The sequence below is a fragment of the Anabas testudineus genome, chromosome 6 (assembly GCF_900324465.2).
Source record: "Anabas testudineus chromosome 6, fAnaTes1.2, whole genome shotgun sequence".
NCBI lineage: Eukaryota > Metazoa > Chordata > Actinopteri > Anabantiformes > Anabantidae > Anabas > Anabas testudineus.
In genome coordinates, this window is record NC_046615.1 from 3,034,442 (window position 1) to 3,049,319 (window position 14,878).

Consider the following 14,878-nt stretch of genomic DNA (forward strand, 5'->3'; position numbering starts at 1 on the left):
ACAGCTGTGTTGGCATTTCTCTGTGACTCTGCTGCCTTTTTTTGCCTTTCACATTTTCTCTATCCTGGAGACCGTATAATCAGCAGGTACTGATAAAGAAATTGAGTTGCATCAGTAGAGTTTTATCTCCTGCTCTGTCTTCATTTATTTATTTATTTGAACACAAGAGATGGAGGTGGGCCAGGCTGTCGTAAAGGGTTCTTGAGCTTATTTCGCTCACAGTAAAAAGCTTAATTCCAACTGTGCTAGTTTTGCTTAAATTTGGGGCAAAGCTTGAGAGACCATATGAAAGGTTTTCACATCCACAGCATGAATTTTGCTCAAACTGAGAATGAGGCAGGAAGTTAGCAGTAAATGAAGATAATATATGTGTATTGTATTATATTACACTAAATTAACAAATACTTTTAAGAAGCCATAATTTACTGACTGCACTGTAACGTGTCTCCAGATTACAGGAGTTTTGAGGGGCTTTACTAGGATGAGTCAAGATGGCAGCACAGTATCATTACACAGTTCAGGATAAGCAAGGGGAACTAATCACTTCAAAGGAGTGCAAGGATAAAAGTTATTATCTATGCTGTACCTAGTGCTGTAATCATAGGAGGTATTAAAGAATGTGAGTATATAATGGATAAATCCATAATCTTTGCTGTTAATGCTTATTCCCACACATTCCCACATAATGGGCTGCTCTGTGCTTTAGCCTAATAAAATGTCTGGCCTCAGCGACGAAGCCTACTCAACGTGACATGGTAAAACAATGCCAAAGTGAGATTATCAGACTTAATAGTGAATTCCAAAAAGATGCTATGTTTAAGAGAAATAAGCATTAAGTAGAGCGTTGGGGATGCAGAGCGAAAGCCAGCAGGAACTGTTTCATAGCCAACATCAAAGGCCCACATATTCCTGTGGTCTTCTGTCGTGCCTTTATCATTATTCTTTATTCGTGCAGAGTATCTATTCTAATGTTATTCCCCCCAAGTCCTTCTTATTCCTCATTCTGATCCTTTTTTTCTGATTCATCCAATCCTTTAGATTACCTCTGAGTCCCATGAACAGGATCACTCCATTTCTTCCTCTGCATGTGTGGGTCCAACAGCTTGACAGATATGGCCTTGAATACCCGATGAGCTGTTGAACGTCAACGATGCGTAACGTTCCTCAATTTCCTCTTCAGTCACTTGACACAGATGAAGTGAGGGAGGCCTGAAAGGATATGCAGAGGACAACGAGAGAGCGCGAGATAGACAGATAGAGAGAGAGTCTTTTACAAACTCAAAGTGAGAGATATCGCAGTGGGGAATTCACTGGCAAGTGCTCAGTTAAGCGCTTTTTTACATATGCCAGTAAACGACCCCAGCTATCGACATCATGTCTCATTCACGTCGCATCAGCATGACTGTAAAGACAACTTGCCAGTTGAAAACATTACTTAAATCAGGCTGTTTTTGTGTTTCTGAGTTCTGAGTAAACTCTGATCTTCCAGAACTGTGCAGATGTGCAAAACAGTAAAGGTTATATGTTAAAAGTGACATTAACACAGTTCATATGCACTGTGGGAGGTTAGGTTAAATATCAGATACATGGTTTATTACACTTACTGCTGGTAAAAGGATCCTTTATTAAAGTTAAAGTTGCTTGAGTTGCTTACTCAAATTAAAGTACACACATATTATTAGTTATTATTATTACTTCCTGTGCACTAAAAAAAAAGCATTTCTTATGCACAATAGCACTGTGCTTTGTTATCAGATTGATATTATTGGATTATATTTGATAAATTAACATTTAAGAATCGTTTTGATTTTGTAGCTCATGGGTTTCAAAGCCTTTACTGAGGGCACATAATACATCTGGTTTGTCACAAGGTGATTAACAGGATAAGAAGTAAGACTTAAAGAACACATGATACTGTTCCACAGAGAGAAGCAAATGATCACAGCTCAGACACACAGCAACTTGTGTGTGATAGGGGGTTGTGAATAGATCCTGGTGTTCACACCATGAACAAGGTTTGTAATACCTTTGGGAGGTCACAAAGAACCCCAGGGTAAGAGGAAACTAAAGGCCTTTCTTGATATTCAGACTGGTCATAAGTCCACCATCAGGACAACACTGAACAACAATGATGTGCATATGTCGGTGAAGATTAAGTAGTTATCTGTAAGTTGAGTCATGGCAACTGGCTCAACTTACAGATAATGGTGTGCATAGAGTTGCACAGAAAAGACCACTAGTATCCAAAAAGATTATTAATGACCATTTACACTTAGCTCAGAGTCATGTGGATGAGCCAGAAGGCTATAGAAAGAATGACCAAAGTAGAATTCTTTGGCTCGAATGAAAGGCGTAGGTTTAGTGCTGTATTCCAGCATAAGAACCTTATCCCTTCTGTGACACGTGGTAGCAGCAATATGATGTGCTCCTGCTTTGCTGCCTCTGAACCATGACATCTTGCCACCGAGCTACTGAAGGTATGAGGTCATATGTTTTCACACACAAATATTTAAGATTGGGTAAAAAAAAACTGACTGTGTGACTTTTTTCACACACTAAAATACAGTTACCATGTAGTATTTACAGCATGCAACATGAACTAGGCACCTACACATGTAGAATTTAATTAGTATTTGTGTGTGTGCACAAGTAATAAATAATAATAAATTTATTTATAGAGAACTTTTCTAAACTGCTTCACATAAGAAACAAAAATCTGTACAGTGCACTTTTAAACATCAGACTCAGCATATTGCCCAAATTAGAGTTAGGTAGGAAAAGCTGTTGCTGTGATTTAAGCTTTTATTCTGCTTTGATGGCCTGTTTTTCACCATACAAACCAATTAATCAGTGTGTTGCAGTTTTGCATTATCATTGCTACTAGCCACCTCTTTTCAGAGCCCATCATTATCAAGTTGTGCAAAAGCAAACTGTTTCAGTAATAGTACATAGTACATTACATTCAATAGTAGCTCTAGAAAAGTATAATCATTGTTTTCCAGCAAGTTTACTCATTTCAGGCCAATGCAAGAGGTGTGCTTGACAGCATTTATTTGATTTATTTCACAGACTAGTGAGAAATTGCAGTGGAATTAAGCAGATAATAGAAATCTGGCGTGTGCCTCAATATTGGTGTAGCCTTGCTAAGGATATTGGTTTGTGGTCGAATCAATAAAGTTTGAAAATTAGACCTTTGAGGCTATTTACCAAGGCCGTGTGTGTGTGTGTGTGTGTGTGTGTGTGTGTGTGTGTGTGTGTGTGTGTGTGTGTGTGTGTGTGTGTGTGTGTGTGTGTGTGTGTTTTGTGGGAGCCTCTTTGACTCGATTGAAGACACCCCTAAGCCCTCACTTCTTTATGACATGAGTCCTTAGGAGGTCACAGCACTTCATGCCAATATGACTGTAATGAATAAAACTACGGATTAAACAAAGGGAATGGAAATTCTCCTAAGTATATCAACATACAGCAGAGGTGTGAGTGTGAGCCTTATAAAAAGCGAGAATTACTGCTATATTGAACTTGTAAGTTCAGGCAAAGATGAACGGGCTGGAAGAAATCCTGTAGCGAAACTTGAGGTTTGTAAGATGCCGGAAAAATAAAAGAGCCGGGCCTTGATAAAAAGAGAAGGAAGCCAAGTAGCAGAACAAGTTTAATCAAAGATTAAACTTTAAAACACAGCCGTGCCACTTGGGGAAAGAGAAAAGACTTTCCTCCAACAGTGACTTTTCTTACTTTAAAGAGACTTTAGAAGGCATTGATTTATCATTTTGAGGAAGTTGGTAGTTTATTAATGATTTAAAACAGTTATTTCACCAGGGAGGCAGTTGGATACAAAGAAAGCTCAAACCAATTAGCCAACTTTGAAAACTTTTGGCAATTACTGTGTGTGTGGGGGGAGTGGAGGGTGAGAGGGGCAATTACTGGACTTTCTAAAACTTTAACCTTTGACAAAATTGATCTGTGGGAACTTGTTTGTCAATGTCTATTCATAAGTGAAGGGGAAAAACATTCGCTGCCTTTCTTGAGGGATCAAACACCATTTTTCTTTAAAGTGAGTCTTATTCCAAAGGGTGACTCATCACAAGGCTTTTACCTAAGCTGAAAAAAAGTTGTAGACACTTTTCAAACAGGATGAAAATAGAGAAGTCTCTCTGGTTAATTTGTCAGCTTATTAAAAGCTGCAGTTGTAAAATGGAGATATTGTTCCGGTTGTTGTTGCACTGAAGTCATCTGTTTTTAAAATGACTGTGTCTTTAAGCCTATTACGACTGGGACCAATCTGATCAGGGTATGACACAGTAATGAGCTCCCTCTCTTTCTCTCTCTATGTGTGTGTGTGTGTGTGTGTGTGTGTGTGTGAACCGTAGTAGAAGTTTTTAGTTTATTGTCTATATCTATAAATAGCATCTTTATGGAGTGACCTCATTGTCTGCTCTCACCTAAACTCTCCTCCTCTACCTCTGTCTGCTCCGCTCGTCTGGAGGAAGCTTTTCATTATGCACTCAGGCAACTTTGCAGATGTTGTGCGCACTCTGCCTGTGTGTGTGTGTGTGTGTGTGTGTGTGTGTGTGTGTGTGTTTGCATTGTCTCGTTGCCACCAGAGCAGATGGCTGAGGGAAGCACCAGTGATTAACTTGTCTGACTACATCCTTTGCTGTCAGTAATAGGCAGGAGCCCCAGTTAGTACAATGTCACATTCAAACTGAAAAAACACATCTGGTTAACAAACAAATAGCTCAGTGCCATTTGAGGTCTACTGCAATTTTATCTTTGGAAGACCAGTTTAAGAAATGGACAGTGTACAGTGTTGTTCAATGTCCAATATAAACTATAAATTACATTTGGATTAAAAATAATAGCTTAGTTGAAACCTTTTCAGCTACTCGTTTTCCTTTCGTTCAGTATTACAGCATATCACAGTATACTGAATACTAACCCCCTTTATTGTATTTGCAGATTTTGCCAGTAAAAGTTTTGCCTTGTTTTGAACTTTTTTTTTTTTTACAGTATGGATTGAGCCACATTTTCATTTCGCAACCTAACCAAGCCCAAACATGGGCCAACTAATCCCGTTATATTTTAATAAAAATGTATTAACTAACACCACCTTCGGGCATATTTTCCTGTTGTTCTGAAGAAATCAGAATGCCAACACAGCCATTGGGTCAATCTTTCAAGGATTTACAGTAATGAATTGCAGGAAGCTCTGAACTAGCTGCTGACAGTCCAGCTGTTTAAATACCCTCCTGAACATGATGCATTATTCGCATGCCTGGTGATGTACTGGATGTTAACTGTGAACAAATGTTACATGGCACTTAAAATGCCAGTTTAGTTCACAAGACAGCAACTTTTTAGTTTGACTTCCCAAAGATTCTTGCTTAAATCAAACGTCATCTGCTGGAGGTAAACGCTAGAAAATCAGTGTAGCTTATGGGCTTTCTACTGTCCACATTTGTTAATGTGTACATCTGTCAAGAGAGATTGCTATCTGTCTAACACTGCACTGTGCTAATCCTACTATTAGAGGTTTTAAGAAGCTGTGACAGAAAATGAGATAGCATTGAGCAGCCTGTTGGGAGCTGAACATGAATCTATCGACAGATGCAAGTTTAATTGCTCTTATTAGAGAAGCAAACCCTCAGTCAGAAGCGCTGGCACGGACTCAAACGCACCCACACACTCATAGCATGTCAGTCTGCCGCGTTGTCTTTCTCAAGGTGCTTTTAAACAGCATCTTAAAAGCTCTGTGGCTGGTGTACAGTGTGGCAATAGCTCCTATCTAGAAATGTCCTGTTCCTGCAAGACTGTCATCATTCTCATCAATTACCTCCTGTTGTAACACACACTCGCACTGAGCTGGAGCCAGCTCTGAGCAGTGCTGCTCCTGTGCTTACTCTTCTGTTACTCCTTGGTCGTATCTTTTTGCGCTTTGTTTTAAATGCTAATTCTACTCATTTTCTTTATTAAATGTCAAGTTGCCTGTGATTTATTTAAATGCATGTTTGACTTCATGGTTTGAATTTTCAAACTACTACAGGTGTATTTGATTTACATTGCCAGACGTTTTTACAGGCTTTAAAACTGGGCCAACATTTGCATTCATTACCGTAACCTCATGTTTTGATTTTTCAGGTATGCAAAATTTCTTCTGCTAATATTTAGCCAGGATCTGCTTTTCCATCTTTCATCTGACCTCTGTTCTCTATCAAATGTTGCCACTGAATATTTCCTCCTCTTTTTCTTCTTGTTTTTCTTGTTAATTGGAGCAGTTATAGGTGACCTGTTTATTAAAATGATGATGTTGTTTGGAGATCCGGTAAATTTTGTAGGTGAGATGAAAGGAAATACATCAGCATTCAAAAAATAACCTAGTTACAGTACTCCCTGCTGATAATGATGAACCCACTATAAATTAGACATGAGCATGCAAATGTGCATTATTATTGCGTACTGGTGCATAAGCACCCAGCATCTCAATTTGGGTGGCTAAAGTAAAAGATAATCTCCATCTCCATCAATAGTAGAAATTTGTTTCGACAGATGGTGCTAAATACAGCATGCCTTCAGAAACGGCGTGCCACAGGGGTCTATTCTTAGTTCATAGCTGTTCAATCTATACATGAAGTTATTCTTTTTAAATAGTACAGTAAATTTATTGTGTAACTGAAAAAAGTCAAAAGGTCAATGCACAGTACCTCCACCTCCCACAACCTTTCATTCAGATGACCTAGTGACAGTGTATTTATACCAACTAGATTAAGGAAAACTTTGGAAAAAAAAGTGAAATTCAGTGTGCTATATTGTGCTGTAGTTACCTCTAAATGTTAACAGCCTTTCTTTGTCCTTTTAAGTGCTGACACACATTTTTACATTTTTTTATAGTTCTTATTTGAGGTCTCATAATTATCACTTCTCTGTTATGGCGTTCTACCAAAATGCACATGTACTGTATGCGATATGCTGATACCATCTGCAAAATGATATGGTACTTTGGTAAACTTCAGGTGTGCAGCAGTGTTCTTTTTAGTAAGCAGCAGCTTACTTTAAAGTAATAATTTGGCTACTAAATAATGTTTGTATTATTTTTGATGCAGTTTATTTTCCATATTGTGGCAGGGAAGCAAAGAAATATTCTTCTTAGAAGCGATTTTTTTGTTTGTATACGAAACAACATTTACTTTCTTTCCAGTTTTTCCTGCAGAATTAAACTGTGTCTTGTTTGTTATCAGCACACAAAATAAATTACTAAGTAATATAACACAAATGCAATATAGAAATTCTCAAATTCTACTTTTGTCTTTTTTGTTTTTTTACTCGGTTTAATTGTGTTTTCCTAATAGCGCTTATCAAAACTGTCTTTGTGCCTCCTCAGGACGAGATCTTATTATTCTGTTTGTTTCCCAGCAGAACGTGTACTACACCAGTTCCCAGCAGCTTCACCTGGGAGTGCTGAGTCCGACCATTGACGACGATGATAACAAGTGTCTGGTGGATGTGAACAGCAGACCCAGGCTTCTGGAGTGCAGCTATGCAGCAACCAAGCACATGAAGCTCACTTGGACATTCACTCAGGTAAGCCACACTCAAATAAAAAAATACAGTTGTTAAAAGTCTCAACAAACTCCAGTTGTTTGCATGTTTGATTCATTTCAGGTGTTCTGTTTAGGTCTATGAATCATTTGATCCCATTGGTTTGCTAATTGGTATTCTTTATGTAGCTATAACTGTTGTTTTTTGTCTTCTGGACCATAGCTCTATGGATTTGGTATGCTTTTTTAAATAATGTAGTTGAATCCATATCTCGTCTAGTCTTCTTAAAGCATGCATCATTATTCCACTATTTTATGCAATAGGCGTTTTAAAAGCACATCGACTTGGTTGGATAATGAGCTTTCACGCATCCACAGTTTCTGACTTTTAACAACCCTCTGTCTTATTTTTAATCTTCACACTTTTAATGTTGTCTTAAAATGTGACAGATAAGTAGGGGGAGCTGTATAATTAGTATAAAGAACACACTACTGTATTCATGCCCAAGGCATCTCTGGTCTCTGTGTGTGTGCATTTGTACCCGTCACTGCATGTGCATTGTTTTTGTCCTCGACATCAGATTGAGAAATAGGCTTATTTAAATATCATTCAAACTCTTCCTCTCCCTCAGAGAACAATACTTAACCATACTTCAGCTCTCTAGTTTCCTCACCGTCTCTAGCTATAAGGCACGTTAGCAGGGCCTTTAATTAGCATCGACCAGAATCAGAAATCACACTTCTAACTTATGTCAGAAGTCAGAGAGATGAAACCCACTAGGCAACCCATTATAGCCTGTGGGGTTATGAAAGAACTCAATTTTCCCCATAAAAAAGTTTTTTCAGTTCAAGTCAAACAAGGCCTGAGATTGAACTACTAGAGCAGATGAAAGGCTAGGAAGATTTAAGAAAGAAAGAAAAGTGAAATAACATACTCTAATTTCAACATCTGTTTACATTTCTCAGGTCAAACCTGTTCCATTTTGTTGAAAAAGCAAAAAAAAGTTCAAATTAGAAAGGTGCTTGAATAGTTAGTAAACTGGAATTGTCTCTATTCCTGCATAAAACATGACAAGAAAACAAAATGTAATTTTTGCTGAATTCCTTAAACTAGATACAAGAAACTAAAACATAACACATTTTATTTCTCCCTAAAGAGCACTTAAACTCAGGAATGCTGTTTAGACTTCTTGCATGAAGTGAACTTCTTGCTTTAGGTCTTTCCACAGCATTTCTATAGGATTAAGGTCACACTGCTTTCACCATTCTGTGGTACAATGATTTGGGGACTCTGGGAGGCTGTCTTGCTACAGTATACGATCGTCTTTCTGTTGAGCTTCAGTTCACAGAGGGATACTTGACATTTACCTGTAGAATTTCTGCAAGTTGCTTAGAAGTACTAGCTCCATTAATGCCATTCTGGTCCAGAGGCAGAGAAGCAGGCCCACATCATGATACTGACAACAACAAAAAACAACTGAAGAATAAGGGACGGGGAGTACAGGATCAGGTGGTTGTACCAAAACAAAGAAATAAATCTTAAAGCTCTTCTCTTTGACATAAATCCAAACAAAACTTTGAACCAAAAAGCCTATCTATCTACTATACAGGACATGGCATCAACCCCATAACCTGTGTGTGTATAACATTTCTTGCCTAGGTGATTCATAAGGACAGGGTAAAATTCAAAGCCAGCCAACAGGTGTGGACCAATCAGGTTCAAACTGGCCAATCAGGTTCAAGTTACACCTGGAAGAAAGACAGAAGAAAACACTAAGGCAATCAGTGGCACCCACCCTGTAACATAACAGCTGCAAAATATATAGAGAACGTGCTAGTATTGTTGCATACAGCAGGTTAGTGATAGTCTAACCAAATCAGATATTAGAGGAGGACTCCAGTCAAAAGCAGCAGAAATTCATACAGATAGATTTCTGGTCTTTAGCACCGAGGATGTTGGTGTAGGAAGGCCATTAAGAGTGCAGGTTGGAGAGCAAGCACACAGGTCCATGGTTTTTGAAGTCAGAGGGGTTCCCTGCTTAGAAATAAATAGATCTTCTACAAGATGGAGATGAGACAGAGAGGAAACAGAAGGAGGCAGTGGGAAGAAACACACAGGTGGGTATAGACAGAGATGAAAGGTGCAGAGAAACAGGCAGAAGAAAGATGACGGGTACAGAAAGGCAGGGTGAGAGAACGAGAGAGCGGAACAACAGAGGAGTGAATAAAGGAAGGACGAGTTTTCAGAGAGAGGCGGCGTCAGAAAGAAGTGAAGCAAACAAGAGAAGGAGAGACGGACGGGGGAGGTAGCGTTTCATGTGAAGCGGGCAGTCAGTATTTGTGAATTATTAATAAGTGGGTCTTTTAGAGTATTGAACTGAGCTTGACCCTGACAGAACAGCCGTCGATAAAAAGAAAGAAGGTGGATGACAGAAGGTAAGAAGGCAAGTAGTGCTTTGTAATAAAGGTGGATTTTTTCTTACATGGGCTTTTTTATGCCTTGTTATTGGTCTGTTTTTATTTGTCCTTTTTCTGGACACCTCTCACCTCAGGCTGCCCCATTAGAGAATGTAAGAGAAAAGTCAGAATGCAGCACCAGGAGCAGGAATACTCATAGAGTTTCCTGAGCCAAAATGGTTCTCACGATTGATCGCAATGTACTGTATGCATCCAAACTGAACAAGTGAACAGCAGCACTGAGAATAACTAGTAATAAAAATAGCTGACTCTGGTTATTTGATGTAGCTTACATGCTTGTTGCACTGCTCTGCTGTTGTGTTTGCAGTTTTCTCCCCCATGTATCATTCATGTATTCACTCAGGATAGATGATATTTAAACCACACTATTTATGAAAGATCTCACTGTAGCTTTGCTGATCATATTCAATTCATCGGTCGTTTATAACAGCTCCCAGTCGTGCAGCTACTTTTTGAGAGACCATGAACACTGCAAACACCAGCTCATGTTTTCTTCACACTCCACAAATACAACTGTGGCTTAAGTCAATAACATTTTGGAAACTTTTAATTGCAAGGCTGCTTCTGAATTTACAATCAAATTGGGGCTATTGACATATCTTGAAGCTACAAATATTACTTTCTACTTGTGCAGCGTGAAATATAAAATAACTGTTCAGGTTTAAGTATTTAGAAGTTGTGTAACCATTTTGCCAGCAGGCATTTCAAACATATACCTTAGAGCAGCATTTTCTGCAGACTGAACCTAATATTTCCAACCTTGTGATTTCATTAAGTTGCCAATTACCTTTTTAAAGGGGTGTTATGCGAGGTTGCCTTTTTTACCCAGAGTAGCAAAACACAACATACCGAGTACATAATTCATATATGTCATCTTTAAAGTCAATAAATACTGCAGCGACATTATTTACAGTAGCTGGGAGGGGAGCAGTGATTACATGTAGTCCTTGGGGGCAAGTACAGTATATATACAGTGGGATATACGGTGCTGTACTTTATGTGTGGAGGCATTGACGGGAACAATGGTTCTTTTGCTTCTAGTGTACTAATGATTCCTGTGGTTATCAAGATGTGGTGGTTGACTGGCATTAGTTGGCAGCAATGAAAATTCTGTTAGTGTGCAGTTTGCTTATTATGTACACCACTAATAAAGAGATGACCAGTCAGTCTCCAGGGACTGGAGCATGTGGTCATGGGTATGATCACATGACTTTTCAGTGGGCAGTGTTGCCAGCTCATCGACTGTATTGCTTTATTGATTTAGTGCCTTCTCAGACCCATTTAGCAACTTCTTATCAGACCAACCTAGCAACATTTTGGCCACACATTAACTAATTTCCTTCAGGTGAATCATAAATGTGTCCATAAATGTTCCCGCCTTTTTTCATATGCAGCCAAACTACAAATGAGATTACATTTTTGGAGCAAATGTCACCATATTATGATTATGTTCTGAGGCAAGGTGTTTTTAAAGAATGAAGCACCACATTTATTAATGGAAAATGAGTTGCAGGGAAGTGGTTGTGGTGGATGGACAGTGTAGAACTAACACACAGCTCAGGTCCACTCCAGAGTCATGGGTGTGGTTAAGTTTAGGCAAGAAAAGCACTCTAGTAGCTAAATGTTTTACCAAGTAGCTGCTGTGTTGCCAGGTAGGTAGGATACAGTGGGTTTATCCAACCTTCTTCCACTGATAACTGCCTGCTCTTATAGAAACAAAAATGAGAAGAATCCTGGTCCTGAGGAAAAAGGAATAGCTTTCATAAGAAAATTGTTGTTTCCTTTTTGTTGTTGGTTCAGTACTAGACATCAGAATGTGGGTTGACTCTTGTCAGTGGTGGATTATACCACAAATCCACTACTACTTTTCTCTGATGTTCATTCTTCTCTAAGTGCAGCCCTGGAAGACTAATGGCACACAAAATACCCAAAAACAAGACAAGGGACAAAGCAGTTATTATGTGCCCTGCTGGTCCGTCATGCAGTTGTATTTTGTTTTGCAATTGTGTTCTCATCTTAAGATGTAGGAATAGAGATGTAGTGATGCAAAGACAGGGAATCTGTGACGCTTCAGTTAGTACTTGATTCTCTGCTGTTCCACTGGTGTAAAGATAAAATGGGTGTATTTTAGGATGAAATGCTCATCTAGTTTAGCATTTACATGAATTGCATTTGCACAAGCACTTCACACAGTGCCACTTCTCTACGCTCTTTGTATGCACACAGTGCTTCTACTCACCAAATCTTTCGGAGTGAATGGCTTGATGATTGAGCGACAGATTGCCTGACTTGCCAGCTGACCGGCTGACTGGCTGTCTGATGGCTTTCTGGCTGACTGGCTGTTTGACCGACTGATTAACTAGTGTTCCCACCTTAATAGCAGGGATTCAGTAGTGCAGTCCAACCCTGCACTCTGCAGAGTGCCAGACGAGCTTACTGCTGAATTGAGGACAAGATGCTGGACGAATGCCAGATAATTGTCAGTGTGTATACACGTGCAAATGTGTGTAAAGTTTGTAAGAATGAGTGTCAAGGTGTGTGTGTGTGTGTTTGTGTGTATAACTCAGCTCAGTACACTTAGTCTTAGCTCTTCTCCTTAGGGAAGCCAAGAGGCAGAGCACAGACTTTTAAGTACACTTGAGAAAGTCCCACACTTAGAGAAATCCAATTGACTGGTTTCCAGCAGAGGGGGCAAGGGACATCATTGTGATGACTTTAATGACTCTGCCTCTACTGTACTGTACAGCAAGAACCTTTAGTGAACTCCACTATGACAACGTCCTCCAGCTCTAATGTCCCATTAGTGGCCCGCTACAGCAGACAGTTTAAAAGTTTAAAATGCCAAACACTGCATTGCAGAACTGATACTGTTTCTATTTCTTACAGCACAATGTTCCACAAATCTGGAAGTTCAGTCATGGCAACCGGACTTCCTTCTTGTTAGGTCGAAACGTTTCACTACTCATCCAAGTAGCTTCTTCAGTATGAAGATAGTTTGTTAGAGACCACAAATGTATCCTCCAGGTGGGTTTTACCTCACACCTGACCTGAATAGGCTCATTACGTGAAACAATGGAAGGGGAGAATATGAAGAATGTAACAGTCACATCTCTGCCAACACCTCTTATCCTCTAAAGTGGGTCATTAGTTCTGTCCAACCTGGTGCAGGTGTGAATTGGGCCTAATCATTCTGGGGACCTCTGTTGAGTAAGGGGGTGTTGATTTGCACATGCAAGGCTTCCTTCACCCTTCTCTCAAACCACTTGTCTTCTTTGTCCAATATGTGAACATCACTGTCCTCAAATCAGTGTCCTTTGTCCTTAAGATGAAGGTACCCAGCTGATTCAGTCAGTCCTGAGGTGTTGCTCCTCCTGTGTAGTGGCTGTAAAGCTCGGAGCATTCCTCACTGCACTGGGTTAGGGTTAGGGTTAGGGTTCCCATGTTCTACACTATATCGCTGATTATGTGTTTTAGAGTCTTTGGGGTGGATGGGTCGCTGAGCCTGAGTGTGTTGTTGGGTTTGAAGTAGTGTTTTCTAAAAATCTTTTTCAGCTTCTGAAACCCCAGCCATGTAAGGAATGATCTGTTTTTTGCATTGGACATGGGACTCCACCTGTTCCCATGTTCTTTATCTAGAACAGGATGCTTGTTGAAGGCCTACTTGGGATACCCACAGGTCTTGAGAGCTGAGAACTACTTACCCACTTTAGGTGACAAGAGGGGGTTGGCAGAGGTGTGACTTTTACATCCTTCACGTGAAATATTTTGACCTAATAAGAAGGAAGAGCGGTTGCCATGAGTCAACTTCCAGATAACTTCACCTGAACAACAACAATGTTCCACAAAGCTCTTTAGACGTGCATTCATTTGTTTCTCATTATTAGAAGCTTATAAAGTTAAGCAACAGGTTCACAGCTACGTTTACACATGAATGGACATCCAATGTTCACACTTTCTTTAAGTCTGTATTGTTCTCAAATATCCTCTGTTGATCAGTGTTTATGATATACTGTTACTAGTTTAAAATAGTTAAAATAGTTAAAGAACATCTTTCTTTTTATTTCTATTTTGCAGTAATTGACTTCTTGGCCTCATGCGGGCAGCACATGATTGTAACGTTTTAACTAATCATTTCAGTTCTACCACAAACTCAACTGACTGGCTTCTCTGCTGTATGATTTCGGTTTCAGATTTGACTTTGTGTGGACCCACTTTAGGCGATAACTAAACTTTCCACAGCATAAAAAGTGAACGCTGTACAGATAATAATAGTATTTAGTAGTAATAGTAGTAATAAGTTTTTCTTAGTTTTAATTTTTAGTACAAACAATAAATGCAACAAAAATCAAAAGAATACTCAGTAGTGTTTAATCCATGGGGTGAACCAAAACAGTAAAGCCTATAAAATCAAAGCCAAAAAGAAAATTACACTGAAATGCTCCGTGGGGCTGATGGTAGACAGTGATAATTCTCTGTTGTTTTGTATGAGCAACGTCTTGCACATTAAACGTAATTATTTCATCCCCCAGTAAATAGAGAATTATTGATTAGAGCAGCTTTAAAGTCTGGCCTCCCATGACTAATGGTTATGTTATTGTGGAGTTGATATCAGATATATTTCAGTCATGATTTGAAACATCTGCTGGTGAATCTGTTTTACACCCAGATAGTCCTATTCCACAACATATACATACAGTATACCCTAGATGCAGTCACCTAATGCCAGCAACAAAATCATTTCACTGATAGTGTTTAGAATTAGCTAATGCAGAATTGGAAACTGCCTTTTATCTCCAGCTGCAGATGAGACAAAGCCAAAATAAACAGACAGTGTCAATTGTTAAAACTGCGATTAGGAGAAGGTTTTT

The 14,878-nt window shown here is 39.2% G+C and overlaps 1 protein-coding gene across 2 annotated transcripts in view; it reads left to right on the forward strand.

Moving 5' to 3' along the window:
* The window catches only part of galnt18a (UDP-N-acetyl-alpha-D-galactosamine:polypeptide N-acetylgalactosaminyltransferase 18a), a 120,205-nt gene that overhangs the window by 101,125 nt on the left and 4,202 nt on the right, over positions 1–14,878 (forward strand). Inside the window, exon 10 of one of the 2 annotated variants that reach the window (XM_026364566.1) lies at positions 7,408–7,575. In XM_026364566.1, the coding sequence (XP_026220351.1) occupies positions 7,408–7,575 (168 nt within the window). The remainder of the gene's footprint in view (positions 1–7,407; positions 7,576–14,878) is intronic. The other variant, XM_026364567.1, reaches the window with a different exon arrangement.